This window comes from Orcinus orca, chromosome 16 (assembly GCF_937001465.1).
Source record: "Orcinus orca chromosome 16, mOrcOrc1.1, whole genome shotgun sequence".
Lineage (NCBI taxonomy): Eukaryota > Metazoa > Chordata > Mammalia > Artiodactyla > Delphinidae > Orcinus > Orcinus orca.
The window spans coordinates 50,754,002-50,771,899 of NC_064574.1; the positions used below are offsets into that span (position 1 = coordinate 50,754,002).

Below are 17,898 nucleotides of genomic sequence, written 5' to 3' on the forward strand. Positions count from 1 at the left end.
GTGAGTGGGTCCTGCAGCCCAAGGAGGCGGCTGAAGCTCCTGGCTTCTTACCCCTTGCCTGTGGGTCCCCAGGCACAGGCCTTGACCTCTGACCTTGGCCCTTTACCTCCTCACTGTGACTTTCAAAGCTGTTACTAGTGAAGTGGCTGTTAGGAAGTGTTTTCGTTTGCTTCTTTTCTTTTCTAAGATTCTCTGAAATACGTTCTGGTCTGAAGAGTGGTGCCCTTCCCTCTGGGCCTTCCTCTCACAGCTGAGTGGGCCGATTCAGGAGGGATGTCCCCGAGAGGGAGGGGCCAGGGGACACTTGCCACATCAGTCAGAGCAGCCAGCACAACCCAGAGAGACATCACAGCTGACTGGGGACAGAGTGGCAAGTCCTAAACATAGAGAAGCTCCTCCCCCATCCCACAGCCCAATGAAACGGCCGTGCTCCCTGCCAGCCATCTTTACTTCCGGGTTTTGTTTCTCCACATCTTTGTAGTTATAGAGAACATACTTTTTTAATTAACGTTAAATGCATTTTTCATGGTGTTTTGTAGTTCTTTTGCTCAGTGTTTTTTTAATGCTTATAAATATTCTGCTTCAGATGAAGGCAACTATGACCCACATGCTCACTGCCTGTTTTTTGTAAATCAAGTTTTATTGGAACACAGCTCAGCCTCTTCACTTGTACATTGTCTTTGACTACAGTGTGGTTCCTGCAGTACCTGTGGCCCTGCAACACCTAAATATTTACCCTCTGGCCAGTCCTTGTTCTACTTAACCATTTTCGTATTGTTGATTGTTGTGGTTCCTTCTAGATTCTGTTGTAAATAATGCTACCATGGACATCTTTGTGCACATTCCATATTTTAGACTTCTTCTTTGGGATGTAGTATCAAGAGTAGGTTACTTGGTCAGTGAGCCTTATTCTTTTACTAGTGAACTAATTGGAGTGATAGAAAAGTCTAGCCAAGCCTGTGAAACAAGGCTCAGAGGAAGGAGGCTTTGGAACTGAAGCCATGGAGTGTTCATAGATCAGGAGACACCTGACTATGGGCAGAGAACAGGACGCAGAGCCGAGTTCAGAGCTTTCCCGTGGCTGGCCTGCCCCATTCCGGGGTCGATGGTTCAGTTCTGCCCTTCCTGGATAGAGGAGGCCACGTGTTGGTGCTGCCTGACTCTGTTGTCCGAGGAGAGAATGAAATGTCCACATGAGGCTTGTTCCAGTAGACGCGAAGTCATTCAAACACATTCAAGTGTGTTCCTTTTCTTCCCTGGACAGTTCTAGGGTAAAGTACAGAGGCTGTTCTTTTATAGATTATATGCCCAAATGGTGCCTTCTTTAAGCTGTTTGTTAGGCATAGAAGACTTGTGATTCCTGGAGTGTCCTCAGAATCAGCAGCCATTGCTGACTCTCACCTGAAATAGTTACTGCTTTGGTGTGGCCCCTCTGTCTTGGGGAGAAAGTGGGCTCTGCAGGCAGTCTGGCTACTCAGTTGCAGGAGCGTGGGGGAGACATGGTTGTTGATGAAAAGCAGAAGAAATCCGTGTTAATGACCTGCCCTTACCTTTCTTCAGGGGAATTAGTTCATTCCCCTCTCATCGGGCTAGGCTTCTTGTTTTAACTTTTCTACCAGGTAGGTGTTTTGAGGTCTCCTGAAATCCTTGCTTAATAATAATAATAATTAATAATTGGCTATTCAGGTCACTTAATGCTTTCTACGGTTGGTACTATTGGTGTATCCCAAATTGTATGTGTGTGTATGTGTGTGTGTGAGAGAGAGAGCAAGAGAGCGCATGCACAAGTGTGGGCTTTATGTCTGTTGCTTCGTGTGTCTGACCAAAACTCAGTGGGACTCTGGTGGGGTGATGACCGGCTGGTCAGCTAGGGCGTATGTAACCACGAGCATCTTCACCCGTGGGGCGTGGTGCTCAGCACAGGCCTCTGCAGTGTTGATGAGGGTCTTCCCTGCCTTTCTGATGCACTCTCGTCTGACTGAGCTATGCCTCAAGTGAAGAGACCCAGCTCAGAGTAGCGCAGAGGGGCAAGACCGAGCATTGAGCAGCTCTCAGAACTGAACTGGGAGGGAGCCGGAGGGACTGGATCAAGCCTGACTGTGTGCAGGGACTCCCACGGTGTCACTGGGCCTCTGCCTGTAACCCCGTGTGTTGGGGGTGACATTTCTGTGCTTATTCTCTCCTGCTTCAGGTGCTCCCCAGGGGCGAGAGCGCCTCCCCAACCCCTCCTCCATGCTAGTTAGGACAGTTCTGGGCACAACTCAGCTTGGCTGGTCCCATCCCAGACTCCTCCCTGTGGCCAGGGGTAAAGGTTGTGACCCCCATGACAGGGAGCTGGCGGGAAGACCAGTGGGATGAACGCCTGGACCAGCGTGGTTGTCCTCAACATCCTCTATACTCCATTTCACAAAGCCTGTTGCCAACTTTTCCTTTTCCCTTCTTACGTCTGTCTGTCCGTATTGCTGTCCAGTCTTGATTCCTATCTTACTCGCAGCCGCGTGGCCAGCATCTTCTGCTTGCTTTTCACTGGGTCGATAATTGCTGGAGGCCTCATCTCTGCTGTGCTTCCCCTCCCGTGTTCTGTCTGCACTTCCCAGTGTCCCACAAATCCAGCTGCTGGGCATCTCCTGTTTCCTGCCATCTCTGTGACAGCTGTACGAATACTGCAAGTTCTCGTTTCAGTCTTTGAAATGTGTGCTTCACCTCCATATAGTTTTCTCTTTCAACTTTGCCTTTTTCACTGTTGCTGTTGTTGCCACCACCCTTTATTTACCTAGTTCATGGCTAAGTATAGAAATGCAAAGAAGTCCCCCCTAAGGGGCTGGCAGTCTTACTGGGAAAACGTAACAGGCACAGAAGAAGTGGGACTCTCAGAAGGTATATGCTGACAGATGCCACAAGAGTTCAGAAGGCAGCGTCCTTTGAGAACGTGGGATGAGGAGTCGCAAAGCCCAGATTCTAGTCCCCATCTGGGCTGTCAGGTCACCTCTGGGTTCGTTAACTCAGCTATGAAACGAAGTCCTGAGATTTAGAGGCTGTGTGTGTTTGTTTGCGTCACGGTTCTTGGTCAAGAGCTGAGGGGAGTTTTGTGGGAGAGGTGGTGCCTGAGCTGGACGCTGGAGGAAGGCACTTTAGGTGCAGCTCTGCCTTGCTCTGGTTCACCTGCCATTGCTTCTTTTAAAACAGTGAGTGAGCTTTCATTCTTTGAGGATTTTTACTCTTTGCTTTGGCTGCACCGTACGACATGTGGGATCTTAATTCGCTGACCAGGGATTGAACCCGTGCCTCATGCAGTGGAAGCGTGTAGTCTTAACCACTGGACTGCCAGGGAAGTCCCATAGCACTTTTACTTTTTGACCTTAATTTTTTTTTTTTTTTGTGGTACATGGGCCTCTCACTGTTGTGGCCTCTCCCGTTGCGGAGCACAGGCTCCGGACACACAGCCTCAGCGGCCATGGCTTACGGGCCTAGCCACTCTGCGGCATGTGGGATCCTCCCGGACCGGGGCATGAACCCGTGTCCCCTGCATCGGCAGGCAGACTCTCAACCACTGCGCCACCAGGGAAGCCCTTGACCTTAAATTTTGAAACGATTTCAGAGTTGGAAAAAGCTGCAAAAAGAGTACAGAGAATGCTCACATGCCCTTTAACCCGCTTTCCTGACACCCACGTAACTGCAGGGTGACCGGCAAAATGAGGAGAGTTAGTGTAATGTCATCAGTATTTGCACTGATGTCCTATTCTGGTTCAGGACCCCACGTTGCATTTGGTTGCCATGGCTCCTGGGTCCTCCCACCTGGGACAGGTCCCTCAGTATTCCCTTTTTTTCCTGGTCTCTCACGACCTTGACATTTTTGAAGATTCCAAGTCTGTTCATTCATAGAGTGCCCCTCATTGGGCTTACCTGATGTTTCCGCACGGATAAGTTCATGTTTTGTGTTTTCTGTCAAGAGTACTGTGGGATTGCTGTGCATCCTTGGTGCGTCCTGTCCAGAGTGTGCAGTGTGATCTGTCTCAGGCCTGGCTGTGTGAACCTTGATCACTGCATTCAGGTGGCATCTCCCAGGTTCTCCACTGCCAAGTCTTTTTTTCTTTTTTTTTTTTAACTTTGAGACTATGTAAATACCCTGTTTCTCATGATTCTTTCTCCCACTAATTTAAGCAACCATTGCCTCTTCTTACCTGGAACAACTATTACTGTGGTGTTTACCCAGTGATGACCTTCTGATTCTGTTATTCTTTCTACATTTATTAAGTGGAAATCCCATGCAAGGAAAAGCTCTCCCTTCTCCTCCATTTATGTATTTATTCAATTATTTCTTTATACCTGTATGGACCCAGGGATACTTATTCTCTTCCATGGGTCATAATCCATTCATATCATTGTGATTTTGTTGCCCAGATTGTTCTAGATTTGCCCACTGGGAGCCTCTTCAGGTTGGCTGCTGTGTCCTTCTAACATGTTCCCCTTATGCTTTGAGCACTTTCTCACTTTCTGGCACCACAAGATATTCTAGACTCACCTGGTATTTTCCCTGCCCCAGACCTGGCATTGGCCATTTTTCCAAGGAGCCATGGTTCCTTTTGGAAAGTGGGATTTAGAAACCAAGATCTGGGTACCAGAGGTGCTCAATGCTGCTGGGGTGCCGTTACCTCCAGGTCCTTCCCAGTGCTTCTTGCTGGCTTGGTTTTGATAAAAGTATCAGTAGTTGATGAGTAGTATCAGTAGTTGGTTCTCGTTGCATCAGTACCAGAACAGCACTGATGGGGACTGTTCTCTGGAACATAAATTCCATTCTGAAAATCTAAGATGTACTCAGCTTTTGCATGGAGGTGTTGAAGGAAGGCCCACAGATGTATTCAGAGCATATTCTGCATGATTCTCTTAATAAACATTCATATTTGTTATCATTGTTCGAACATAGAATACCTTTTGTATGATCAAATCAGTGACGCTGTTTCTGAATAGTTGATGTGTTGTTTTATTTTAAGATGCCAGATGTACAGCACCCTGAGCTCCTCCATCCTTGTGTTGTGTCTTCTGATTATTGTCTTCGTGGGGGTGTGTCATTTCATGGGCTCTAAAGAACTCTGGAGATTAAGCCCTTTGTCTAAGTCATGAGCTTCATGTTTCTACTGCTCCGGGGTCCTTGCCTCATTGGTATCCACATGCTATGATAGTTCTGTTGCTGCATTATCCATTATTCTAATTGAAACCTGAGGTTCTGGGGAAGCCAGGTTGAAGTTCATGCACAAGTAGGAGCCATGAAGGATACTTGCTTAACCACAGCAGTCCCTTTTCTCCCTTTTCAGGAAGTGTCTGCATTGTACAGAAGGCTGCCTTGTTGTAACCTCGTGTTGTTTTTTTTTTTAACGTCTTTATTGGAGTATAATTGCTCTACAATGGTGTGTTAGTTCCTGCTTTATAACAAAGTGAATCAACCATACATATACATATATCCCCATATCTCCTCCCTCTTGTGTCTCCCTCCCACCTTCCCTATAACCTCGTGCTTTTTTTTTAAAGTTAGCTTTATTATCGCCCTTTGTGTTATTTTATAAAGTATAAGACAATCTAGTTTTTTTTTATAAATTTATTTATTTATTCATTTATTTAATTTTTGGCTGCATTGGGTCTTTGCTGCTGCACGCGGGCTTTCTCTAGTTGCAGTGAGTGGGGGCTACTCTTTGTTGCGGGGCACAGGCTTCTCATTGTGGTGGCTTCTCTTGTTGCAGAGCACAGGCTGTAGGCGCGCGGACTTCAGTAGTTGTGGCTCACGGGCTCTAGAGCGCAGGCTCAGTAGTTGTGGCGCACAGGCTTAGTTGCTCCGCAGCATGTGGGATCTTCCCGGACCAGGGCTCGAACCCGTGTCCCCTGCATTGGCAGGCAGATTCTTAACTACTGCGCCACCAGGGAAGCCCCTAACCTCGTGCTTTTAATGTGGACTTTCTTTTCCAGCATGGGAAAGACTTTGAAGCGATTCAGAACAACATTGCTCTGAAATACAAGAAGAAAGGCAAGCCTGCCAGCATGGTGAAGAACAAGGAGCAGGTCCGGCACTTCTACTACCGCACGTGGCACAAGATCACCAAGTACATTGACTTCGACAATGGTGAGTGCCTAGGCTGGCTTCCTGGGGCCAGAGGCGGGGTGGCTTCTGGTCCAGGAGCGTGGCTTCCGCAAACCTGCAGGCCACACCTTCTGGCATTATTCTCACCCAGCCACACGGCCTGGGGTGTTCTCACCTCTGGTGCTTTGGCTGACAGGAGGCCTCGTAACTGGTGGTCAGGCTGAGTTACAAGGAAGCCTGTGGTGTCTGAGTCCCTGGCTCGCTCCCCCCTGGGAGGGAGGGCACCGTGGTCCAGAATCACACCTCCCCGTTGCCTGCCCTTCTCCCATGGGAGCCCCAATGGGGTGAGGGTCGGGCAGGGCCTGGTGTGCGTCGGCCCGGGTGGACGGCTGGCGTTCCAGGGCTTTTCCCAGACTCTTTTTCCAGGCTCTGTGTTTGAGTCCAGTTTGCGTGGCTCCATCTTTATTTATTTATTTATATATTTATTTTTCTATTTTTTTTTTTTTACATCTTTATTGGAGTATAATTGCTTTACAATGGTGTGTTAGTTTCTGCTTTATAACAAAGTGAATCAGTTATACATATACATATGTTCCCAAATCTCTTCCTTCTTGCATCTCCCTCCCTCCCACCCTCCCTATCCCACCCCTCTAGGTGGTCACAAAGCACCGAGCTGATCTCCCTGTGCTATGCGGCTGCTTCCCACTAGCTATCTGTTTTACATTTGATAGTATGTATATGTCCATGCCACTCTCTCACTTTATCACAGCTTACCCTACCCCTCCCCATATCCTCAAGTCCATTCTCTAGTAGGTCTGTGTCTTTATTCCTGTCTTACCCCTAGGTTCTTCATGACATTTTTTTTTTCTTAAATTCCATATATATGTGTTAGCATACGGTATTTGTCTTTCTCTTTCTGACATACTTCACTCTGTATGACAGACTCTAGGTCCATCCACCTCATTACAAATAGCTCAATTTCATTTCTTTTTATGGCTGAGTAATATTCCATTGTATATATGTGCCACATCTTCTTTATCCATTCATCTGTTGATGGACACTTAGGTTGCTTCCATGTCCTGGCTATTGTAAATAGAGCTGCAATGAACATTTTGGTACATGACTCTTTTTGAATTATGGTTTTCTCAGGGTATATGCCCAGTAGTGGGATTGCTGGGTCATATGGTAATTCTATTTTTAGTTTTTTAAGGAACCTTCATACTGTTCTCCATAGTGGCTGTACCAATTCACATTCCCACCAAGAGTGCAAGAGGGTTCCCTTTTCTCCACACCCTCTCCAGCATTTATTGTTTCTAGATTTTTTGATGATGGCCATTCTGACTGGTGTGAGATGACACCTCATTGTAGTTTTGATTTGCATTTCTCTAATAATTAGTGATGTTGAGCAGCTTTTCATGTGCTTCTTGGCCATCTGTATGCCTTCTTTGGAGAAATGTCTATTTAGGTCTTCTGCCCATTTTTGGATTGGGTTGTTTGTTTTTTTAATACTGAGCTGCATGAGCTGTTATATTTTGGGGATTAATCCTTTGTCTATTGATTCGTTTGCAAATATTTTCTCCCATTCTGAGGGTTGTCTTTTGGTCTTGTTTATGGTTTCCTTTGCTGTGCAAAAGCTTTGAAGTTTCATTAGGTCCCATTTGTTTATTTTTGTTTTTATTTCCATTTCTCTAGGAGGTGGGTCAAAAAGGATCTTGCTGTGATTTATGTCCTAGAGTGTTCTGCCTATGTTTTCCTCTAAGAGTTTGATAGTTTCTGGCCTTACATTTAGGTCTTTAATCCATTTTGAGCTTATTTTTGTATATGGTGTTAGGGAGTGATCTAATCTCATACTTTTACATGTGCCTGTCCAGTTTTCCCAGCACCACTTATTGAAGAGGCTGTCCTTTCTCCACTGTACATTCCTGCCTCCTTTATCAAAGATAAGGTGACCATATGTGTGTGGGTTTATCTCTGGGCTTTCTATCCTGTTCCATTGATCTATCTTTCTGTTTTTGTGCCAGTACCATACTGTCTTGATTACTGTAGCGTTGTAGTATAGTCTGAAGTCAGGGAGCCTGATTCCTCCAGCTCCGTTTTTCGTTCTAAAGATTGCTTTGGCTATTCGGGGTCTTTTGTGTTTCCATGCAAATTGTGAAATTTTTTGTTCTAGTTCTGTGAAAAATGCCAGTGGTAGTTTGATAGAGATTGCATTGAATCTGTAGATGGCTTTGGGTAGTAGAGTCATTTTCACAATGTTGATTCTTCCAATCCAAGAACATGGTATATCTCTCCATCTGTTTGTATCATCTTTAATTTCTTTCATCAGTGTCTTATAATTTTCTGCATACAGGTCTTTTGTCTCCTTAGGTAGGTATTCCTAGATATTTTATTCTTTTTGTTGCAATGGTAAATGGGAGTGTTTTCTTGATTTCACTTTCAGATTTTTCATCATTAGTGTATAGGAATGCCAGAGATTTCTATGCATTAATTTTGTATCCTGCTACTTTACCAAATTCATTGATTAGCTCTAGTAGTTTTCTGGTGACATCTTTAGGATTCTCTATGTATAGTATCATGTCATCTGCAAACAGTGACAGCTTTACTTCTTCTTTTCCGATTTGGATTCCTTTTATTTCCTTTTCTTCTCTGATTGCTGTGGCTAAAACTTCCAAAACTATGTTGAATAAGAGTGGTGAGAGTGGGCAACCTTGTCTTGTTCCTGATCTTAGTGGAAATGCTTTCAGTTTTTCACCATTGAGGACGATGTTGGCTGTGGGTTTGTCATATATCGCCTTTATTATGTTGAGGAAAGTTCCCTCTATGCCTACTTTCTGGAGGGTTTTTATCATAAATGGGTGTTGAATTTTGTCAAAAGCTTTCTCTGCATCTATTGACATGACCATATGGTTTTTCTCCTTCTGTTTGTTAATATGGTGTATCACATTGATTGATTTGCGTATATTGAAGAATCCTTGCATTCCTGGAATAAACCCCACTTGATCATGGTGTATGATCCTTTTAATGTGCTGTTGGATTCTGTTTGCTAGTATTTTGTTGAGGATATTTGTATCTATGTTCATCAGTGATATTGGCCTGTAGTTTTCTTTCTTTGTGACATCCTTGTCTGGTTTTCATATCAGGGTGATGGTGGCCTCGTAGAATGCGTTTGGGAGTGTTCCACCCTCTGCCATATTTTGGAAGAGTTTGAGAAGGATAGGTGTTAGCTCTTCTCTAAATGTTTGATAGAATTCGCCTGTGAAGCCATCTGGTCCTGAGCTTTTGTTTGTTGGAAGTTTTTGTTGTTGTTGTTGTTGTTGTTTTTTGCGGTACGCGGGCCTCTCACTGCTGTGACCTCTCCTGTTGCGGAACACAGGCTCTGGATGCGCAGGCCCAGTGGCCATGGCTCACAGGCCCAGCCACTCCGCGGCACGTGGGATCCTCCCGGACTGGGGCATGAACCTGTGTCCCCTGCATCGGCAGGCGGACTCCCAACCACTGCGCCACCAGGGAAGCCCCTGTTGGAAGATTTTTAATCACAGTTTCAATTTCAGTGCTTGTGATTGGTCTGTTCATATTTTCTGTTTCTTCCTGATTCAGTCTTGGCAGGTTGTGCATTTCTAAGGATTTGTCCATTTCTTCCAGGTTGTCCATTTTATTGGCATAGAGTTGCTTGTAGTAATCTCATGATCTTTTGTATTTCTGCAGTGTCAGTTGTTACTTCTCTTTTTTCATTTCTAATTCTATTGATTTGAGTCTTCTCCCTTTTTTTCTTGATGAGTCTGGCTAATTGTTTATCAATTTTGTTTATCTTCTCAAAGAACCAGCTTTTAGTTTTATTGATCTTTGCTATCATTTCCTTCATTTCTTTTTCATTGATTTCTGATCTGATCTTTATGATTTCTTTCCTTCTGCTAACTTTGGGGTTTTATTGTTCTTTCTCTAATTGCTTTAGGTGCAAGGTTAGGTTGTTTATTCAAGATGTTTCCTGTTTCTTAAGGTAGGATTGTATTGCTATAAACTTCCCTCTTAGAACTGCTTTTGCTGCATCCCATAGGTTTTGGGTCTTCGTGTCTCCATTGTCCTTTGTTTCTAGGTATTTTTTGATTTCCTCTTTGATTTCTTCAGTGATCACTTCGTTATTAAGTAGTGTATTGTTTAGCCTCCATGTGTTTATATTTTTTACAGATCTTTTCCTGTAATTGATATCTAGTCTCATAGCATTGTGGTCGGAAAAGATACTTGATACAATTTCAGTTTTCTTAAATTTACCAAGGCTTGATTTGTGACCCAAGATATGATCTATCCTGGAGAATGTTCCATGAGCACTTGAGAAAAATGTGTATTCTGTTGTTTTTGGATGGAATGTCCTATAAATATCAATTAAGTCCATCTTGTTTAATGTATCATTTAAAGCTTGTGTTTCCTTATTTATTTTCATTTTGGATGATCTGTCCATTGGTGAAAGTGGGGTGTTAAAGTCCCCTAATATGAATGTGTTACTGTCGATTTCCCCTTTTATGGCTGTTAGTATTTGCCTTATGTATTGAGGTGCTCCTATGTTGGGTGCATAAATATTTACAATTGTTATATCTTCTTCTTGGATCGATCCGTTGATCATTATGTAGTGTCCTTCTTTGTCTCTTCTAATAGTCTTTATTTTAAAGTCCATTTTGTCTGATATGAGAATTGCTACTCCAGCTTTCTTTTGGTTTCCATTTGCATGGAATATTTTTCCATCCCCTCACTTTCAGTCTGTATGTGTCTCTAGGTCTGAAGTGGGTCTCTTGTAGACAGCATTTATATGGGTCTTGTTTTTGTATCCATTCAGGCAGTCTGTGTCTTTTGGTGGGAGCATTTAATCCATTTACATTTAAGGTCATTATAGATATGTATGTTCCTATACCCATTTTCTTAATTGTTTTGGGTTTGTTATTATAGGTCTTTTCCTTTTGTGTTTCTTGCCTAGAGAAGATCCTTTAGCATTTGTTGTAAAGCTGGTTTGGTGGTGCTGAACTCTCTCAGCTTTTGCTTGTCTGTAAAGGTTTTAATTTCTCCATCAAACCTGAATGAGATCCTTGCTGGGTAGAGTAATCTTGGTTGTAGGTTTTTCTCCTTCAACACTTTAAATATGTCCTGCCAGTCCCTTCTGGCTTGCAGAGTTTCTGCTGAAAGATCAGCTGTTAACCTTATGGGGATTCCCTTGTTTGTTATTTTTCCCTTGCTGCTTTTAATATGTTTTCTTTGTATTTAATTTTTGACAGTTTGATTAATATGTGTCTTGTTGTGTTTCTGCTTGGATTTATCCTGTATGGGACTCTGTGTTTCCTGGACTTGATTAACTATTTCCTTTCCCATATTAGGGAAGTTTTCAACTATAATCTCTTCAAATATTTTCTCAGTGCCTTTCTTTTTCTCTTCTTCTTCTGGAACCCCTATAATTCAAATGTTGGTACGTTTAATGTTGTCCCAGAGGTCTCTGAGACTGTCCTCAGTTCTTTTCATTCTTTTTTCTGCTCTGCAGTAGTTATTTCCACTATTTCTTCCAGGTCACTTATCCGTTCTTCTGCCTCAATTATTCTGCTATTGATCCCTTCTAGAGTATTTTTAATTTCATTTATTGTGTTGTTCATCGTTGCTTGTTTCATCTTTAGTTCTTCTAGGTCATTGTTAAATGTTTCTTGTGTTTTCTCTATTCTATTTCCAAGATTTTGGATCATCTTTACTGTCATTATTCTGAATTGTTTTTCAGGTAGACTGCCTATTTCCTCTTCATTTGTTAGGTCTGGTGGGGTTTTATCTTGCTCCTTCATCTGCAGTGTGTTTTTCTGTCTTCTCATTTTGCTTATCTTACTGTGTTTGGGATCTCCTTTTTGCAGGCTGCAGGTTCGTAGTTCCCATTGTTTTTGGTGTCTGTCCCCAGTGGGTAAAGTTGGTTGGTGGGTTGTGAAGGCTTCCTGGTGGAGGGGACTAGTGCCTGTGTTCTGATGGATGAGGCTGGATCTTGTCTTTCTGGTGGGCAGGTCCATGTCTGGTGGTGTGTTTTGGGGTGTCTGTGGCTTTATTATGATTTTAGGCAGCCTCTCTGCTAATGGGTGGGGTTGTGTTCCTGTCTTGCTAGTTGTTTGGCATAGGGTGTGCAGCACTGTAGCTTGCTGGTCGTTGAGTGAAGCTGGGTGTTGGTGTTGAGATGGATATCTCTGGGAGATTTTCGCCATTTGATATTACGTGGAGCTGGGAGGTTTCTTGTGGACCAGTGTCCTGAAGTTGGTTCTCCCACCTCAGAGGCACAGCACTGACTCCTGGCTGCAGCACCAAGAGCCTTTCATCCACACGGCTCAGAATAAAAGGGAGAAAAAGTAGAAAGAAAGAAAGAAAGAAAGAGGATAAAAGAAAATAAAGTAAGGTAAAATAAAATAAAATTATTAAAATAAAAAAATAATTATTAAGAAAAAAATTTTTTTTAAAAAATTTTAAAAAACGGACGGATAGAACCCTAGGACAAATGGTGAAAGCAAAGATATACAGACAAAATCTCACACAGAAGCATACACATACACACTCACAAAAAGAGGAAAAGGGGAAAAACTAATAAATCTTGCTCTCAAAGTCCACCTCCTCAATTTGGGATGATTCGTTGTCTATTCAGGTATTCCACAGATGCAGGGTACATCAAGTTGATGGTGGAGATTTAATCCACTGCTCCTGAGGCTGCTGGGAGAGCTTTCCCTTTCTCTTCTTTGTTCGCACAGCTCCTGGGGTTCAGCTTTGGATTTGGCCCCGCCTCTGCATTTAGGTCGCTGGAGGGCGTCTGTTCTTCGCTCAGACAGGACGGGGTTAAAGGAGCCGCTGATTTGGGGGCTCTGGCTCACTCAAGCTGGGGGGAGGGAGGGGTACAGAGTGCGGGGCGAGCCTGCGGCGGCAGAGGCTGGCATGACTTTGCACCAGCCTGAGGCGTGCCGTGTGTTCTCCCGGGGAAGTTGTCCCTGGATCCTGGGACCCTGGCAGTGGCGGGCTGCACAGGCTCCCTGGAAGGGAGGTGTGGAGAGTGACCTGTGCTTGCACACAGGCTTCTTGGTGGCGGCAGCAGCAGCCTTAGTGTCTCATGCCTGTCTCTGGGGTCCGCGCTGTTAGCCCTGGCTAACACCTGTCTCTGGAGCTCCTTTAAGTAGCGCTCTTAATCCTATCTCCTCGAGCACTGGGACACAAAGAGGAAAGAAAAAGTCTCTTGCCTCTTCAGCAGCTCCAGACTTTTTCCTGGACTCCCTCCCGGCTAGGCTAGCCGTGGTGCACTAACCCCCTGCAGGCTGTGTTCACACCGCCAACCCCATCCTGGCGCTCCGACCGCAGCCCGAGCCTCAACCCCCAGCCCCGCCTGCCCCGGCGGGTGAGCAGGCAAGCCTCCCAGCCTGGTGAGTGCCGGTTGGCCCTGATCCTCTGTGCCGGAATCTCTCCGCTTTGCCCTCCGCATCCCTGTTGCTGCGCTCTCCTCCGCGGCTCCGAAGCTTCCCCCCTCCGCCACCCGCAGTCTCCGCCCTCGAAGGGGCTCCTAGTGTGTGGAAACCTTTCCTCCTTCACGGCTCCCTCCCACTGGTGCAGGTCCCGTCCCTATTCTTTTGTCTCTGTTTATTCTTTATTCTTTTGCCCAGCCCAGGTACATGGGGAGTTTCTTGCCTTTTGGGAGGTCTGAGGTCTTCTGCCAGCATTCAATAGGTGTTCTGTAGGGGTTGTTCCACCTGTAGATGTATTTCTGATGTATCTGTGGGGAGGAAGGTAATCTCCGCGTCTTACTCTTCCGCCATCTTCCCCTAGATCCGTGGCTCCATCTTTAATTCATTAGTCTAGGTCATCGCCAGGTGCGGTTCTGACTTCCTGCTCAGAGCACCTCTGTCCTACGGGGAGGAATTGCTGCCTCCTGTGTCTGCACGCCAGGAGAATCCTGTGTCTGTGTCACTCCTGCTGCTTCTCTCGTCGATCGGTCTCTCCACATGTGTGCTTCCACTGACTGCACTGATTTCTGACACACCCTCCAAATAACATCAGTTCTGATCCAGATTAATCGTGGTTGCTGTGGTCACGTTACTCCCCTTTGTACCTTTGTCTGTACCCTGCAGGTGTTCTCTTGGCCAGTCAGTGTGTCCTAGCCTCCCCCCGCTGACCCATCTGGCTCTCTTCGCTGGCTTTCCCTTAGGTCGGGATGCCAGGGCCAGGGATTCCTCCTCTGGCCTTAGAAAAGCCCAGAGACAGTGATTCAAGCTGTCTTTTTCTGTAAAAGGTCAGATGGTGAATATAGATACTTTTGGCTTTGGGGTTTTATGGTCTTTATTGAAACCACTTCACTCTGCTTTCTAGCTCATTGTGGATAATACATAGAGGAGCACATGTTGCTGCATTTGCCTGTTTAAAAAGAGAGCCCTTGGGCCAGATCTGGCCTGCGATTTGCTGTCCTCTGCCCTGGAGAAGTCCTTCCTCCCTGCCATCGGCCAGCACTAGGCCTCTCAGGGACTGGGAGGTCGCAGGGTCTGGTGATGGTTGTTATGGTCACTGCATTTCCCATCTGCTTCTGTCTTTTTTTTTTTTTTTTTTGGCCATGCCACATGGCTTGCAGGATCTTAGTTCCCTGACCAGGGACTGAACCCCGGCCCCAGCAGTGAAAGCGCAGAGTCCTAACCACTGGACCGCCAGGGAATCCCCATCTGGTTCTGTCCTACGACACTGTCCCCTGAATGTATTTCCCTTTGAATCTTTGGGGGCACCTCTTACTCACCTATCAGTGTTTCTGGTTCTACTCCGAGCTTCTCAGATCTGTTCTCACTACCTGGCCTGCCTTGGTCCTGCCCTAGACCAGTGCTGCTGGTCCTGCCCTTCGTAACCCAGCCTTTGAGCTGTGAGATCCACACAAAATGTTCATCTGCCCGGCCGCTCCCTTGCCTGAGCCCCCTTCCTCTGCCCCACCAGAGACCCGCACCATGACCTGCCACGGCCCCGGCAATGGAGTCACCTGCCTCCTTACCTGCACTTTCCTTCACACCTTGACTCCTGCCACACTCCTGCCACTCCCACCTGGTCGTCCTCCCTAACCTGTTCACCAGGACTCAGCTCCTGTGTCAGTTGTCCCAGAAATCCTCCCCTGAATCCTCTCTTGTCCCCACTGCCGCCTGTGGTTGGGCACGTGGCATGCTCTTCCCTGGAGGTGCCTGTAATGCGCTTGATCGGGTGGAGGAGAAAGCCCCGGCTCGGCAGTGGAGGCCCTGGCCCCTGTCCACTCCAACGATGCGGGGAGTGGAGGTCCAAGTCCAGGCAGCATCCTCTTCCCATTGTACCCCTCTCGCTCTGTCTCCTGACTTTTGTCTGCCTTACAAGTACTGTTTTCACACCACCTTTTCATGTCGATGTAGAATTTCTCCATGTGTTTGTTTTTTAAATGACATCTGTTTTAGTTTTTTCAGTATTAGTAAGTTTTCTTAACCTAATGCTTGGTGATCAGTTCTTTAATTAATTAATTAATTAATTTTTTTTATTTGGCTGCATCAGGTCTTAGTAGCGGCATGCAGTATCTTTCATTGTGGTGCACGGGCTTCTTTCTGTTTGTGTCACGTGGGCTTAGTAGTTGTGGCATGGCATGTGAGATCTTAGTTCCCTGACCAGGGCTTGAACCTGCGTCCCCTGCGTAGGAAGGTGGATTCTTAACCACTGGACCACCGGGGAAGTCCCTCCGTGTGGTGTGTGTGTGTGTGTGTGTGTGTGTGTGTGTGTGTGTGTGTATATATATATATATATACACACACACATTATTTATTTATTTATTTTTGGCTCTGTTGGGTCTTCATTTCTGTGCGAGGGCTTTTTCCAGTTGTGGCGAGCGGGGGCCACTCTTCATCGCGGTGTGCGGGCCTCTCACTGTCACGGCCTCTCGTTGTGAAGCACAGGCTCCAGATGCGCAGGCTCAGTAGTTGTGGCTCACGGGCCCAGTTGCTCCGCGGCATGTGGGATCCTCCCAGACCAGGGCTCGAACCCGTGTCCCCTGCATCGGCAGGCAGATTCTCAACCACTGCGCCACCAGGGGAGCCCTCCATGTGTTTTTTATTAAATTTATTTGTTTGAGTGGAGATACTACAAATGAATACATTTTACCTTTCCTTTTGGATTTGGAAGTCACTTATAGTGTTTTTAAATAACACAGGGTGGATATCTTTATTCATATAGCACTCTTCTTCAGATAAATTCACACAATTGTGGTAAAATTATACTAACGTTACTGCTAATTGTCTCATTGTGAACATCCCGTCACAGCACTGTCTGACAACCCTCCCGGAAGGTGCGTGTCCGGCCCTCTGTCCTGGGGGTCTGTGTGCCTCTCCCTGCATTTCCCATCTGGTTCTGCCCATGACAAAGGCAGAAAGGAGTACCTGACAGACGAGTGCATGTTGCTCTGGGCAAGTCCTGTTTCATGCGAGGCCCCACGTGCAGTGCCTGCTTTCTGCTGAGTTTATGACCCCACCGAGGTTCTCTCTGGCCAGTTAAATCCTTGTGCTTCTCACGAGTCTTTTTAAAGTATCTTTCCTGCTTAAAAGCCTTCTGCTTCAGGGGCCGCCCGTCCAGCCTGACATCTTGATGAGGAAGATACAACACAAAGAGAATGGTGGCTCCAACCTCTTCTAGTGCCATATCTGTGTAGTGATGTTGCTGCTCCTTCTAGGGACCCTGGGAAGTGGGCGCTCAGTTTCCATGCTTTGCAGCAGTCCCTCGGTCTGACCCACAAGTCTTTTGCTACTGGTGTGTGTGCGTGTGCACGTGCGCGTGGGTGCATGCGCGTGTGCTCTCAGTGTCCACGTGGCCATGAACGTAAGCCTCTCGATGGCTGTGGTGCTTTGTGGCAAGTTGGCAGCATTTTGTTCTTTGTCAGGCCGTCTCCACGGAGTCTGTGTTTCTGCTGGCTGTGCCCATCCTTAGCTCAGACTGTTGCTCACATCCCTAGTTGATTTGAAAATATCGACTCTGGTCCTGTCGAGTCCAGTGTGCTGTTGTTAATATCTGTCATCATCACGAACACCCTCCCTCCCTCCAGGCTGACACGCAGAAACGAGTTTTAGCTGTTTGGCTCTTTCTCTGTCTTCCGCATTTCTCTTTTTTGTTGTTACATAGTCTGTTCTTTCTGAAAGTCATTCCACGAGAGCAGGTCTTTCATCTGCTTTGGCTGGTCTCGAAACACTCACTTCCAATGTGAAGGCCTCAGCAACACGAGAAGAGGAAGGGGGTAGGAAGCTACCTGGAGATCAGGCGGTGGGGGGTCATTCCTGGAGCCGTGCTCTAGCACGTTCTGTGCTTTCACCGCCACCAGGCTATGGGCAGAGTGGACCACCCAGGCTCCCGGTGTGGACGTGGTGCATCGTCTGCCCTGAGGTCCAGAGGCGTGTCGCAGGGCGGCCACACTGGGCTCTGTGGGACATCTAGAGTGGTTGTGTCTTTCCTGGGCATTTTTATCACCTCCCCCTGCTGGACAGCCTCCTAAACTCCCCTCCCCCACTGGAGGTATCATTCCCCTTCAGCCCTTTTTCCAACTTGGATGAAGGGTGGATGCATCAGCTGCCCTCAGTTCCACAGTTAGCTCTGCAGGGTCAGCCCCGCTGGCGCCATTCTCCCTTCTCTGCAGTGTCTTCTTTTTTTAAACTTTTTAAAAAAAATTTATTTATTTTTGGCTGCGTTGGGTCTTCGTTGCTGCGCTTGGGCTTTCTCTAGTTGCAGTGAGCCGGGGCTACTCTTCATTGCAGTACACAGGCTTCTCATTGCAGTGGCTTCTCTTGTTGCAGAGCATGGGCTCTAGGCACATG

General features: G+C 46.3%; 2 protein-coding genes across 7 annotated transcripts in view; one reads left to right on the plus strand and one right to left on the minus strand.

Moving 5' to 3' along the window:
- The window catches only part of IFT140 (intraflagellar transport 140), a 188,689-nt gene that overhangs the window by 85,304 nt on the left and 85,487 nt on the right, over positions 1–17,898 (minus strand). The window lies entirely within an intron of this gene.
- CRAMP1 (cramped chromatin regulator homolog 1) overlaps positions 1–17,898 on the plus strand; it is a 67,950-nt gene that overhangs the window by 13,071 nt on the left and 36,981 nt on the right. For 5 of the 6 annotated variants that reach the window (XM_033429169.2, XM_033429170.2, XM_033429171.2 and 2 more), the window contains exon 4: positions 5,959–6,112. In XM_033429169.2, the coding sequence (XP_033285060.1) occupies positions 5,959–6,112 (154 nt within the window). Of the gene's footprint in view, positions 1–5,958; positions 6,113–17,898 lie in introns of those variants that run through there. The other variant, XM_033429173.2, reaches the window with a different exon arrangement.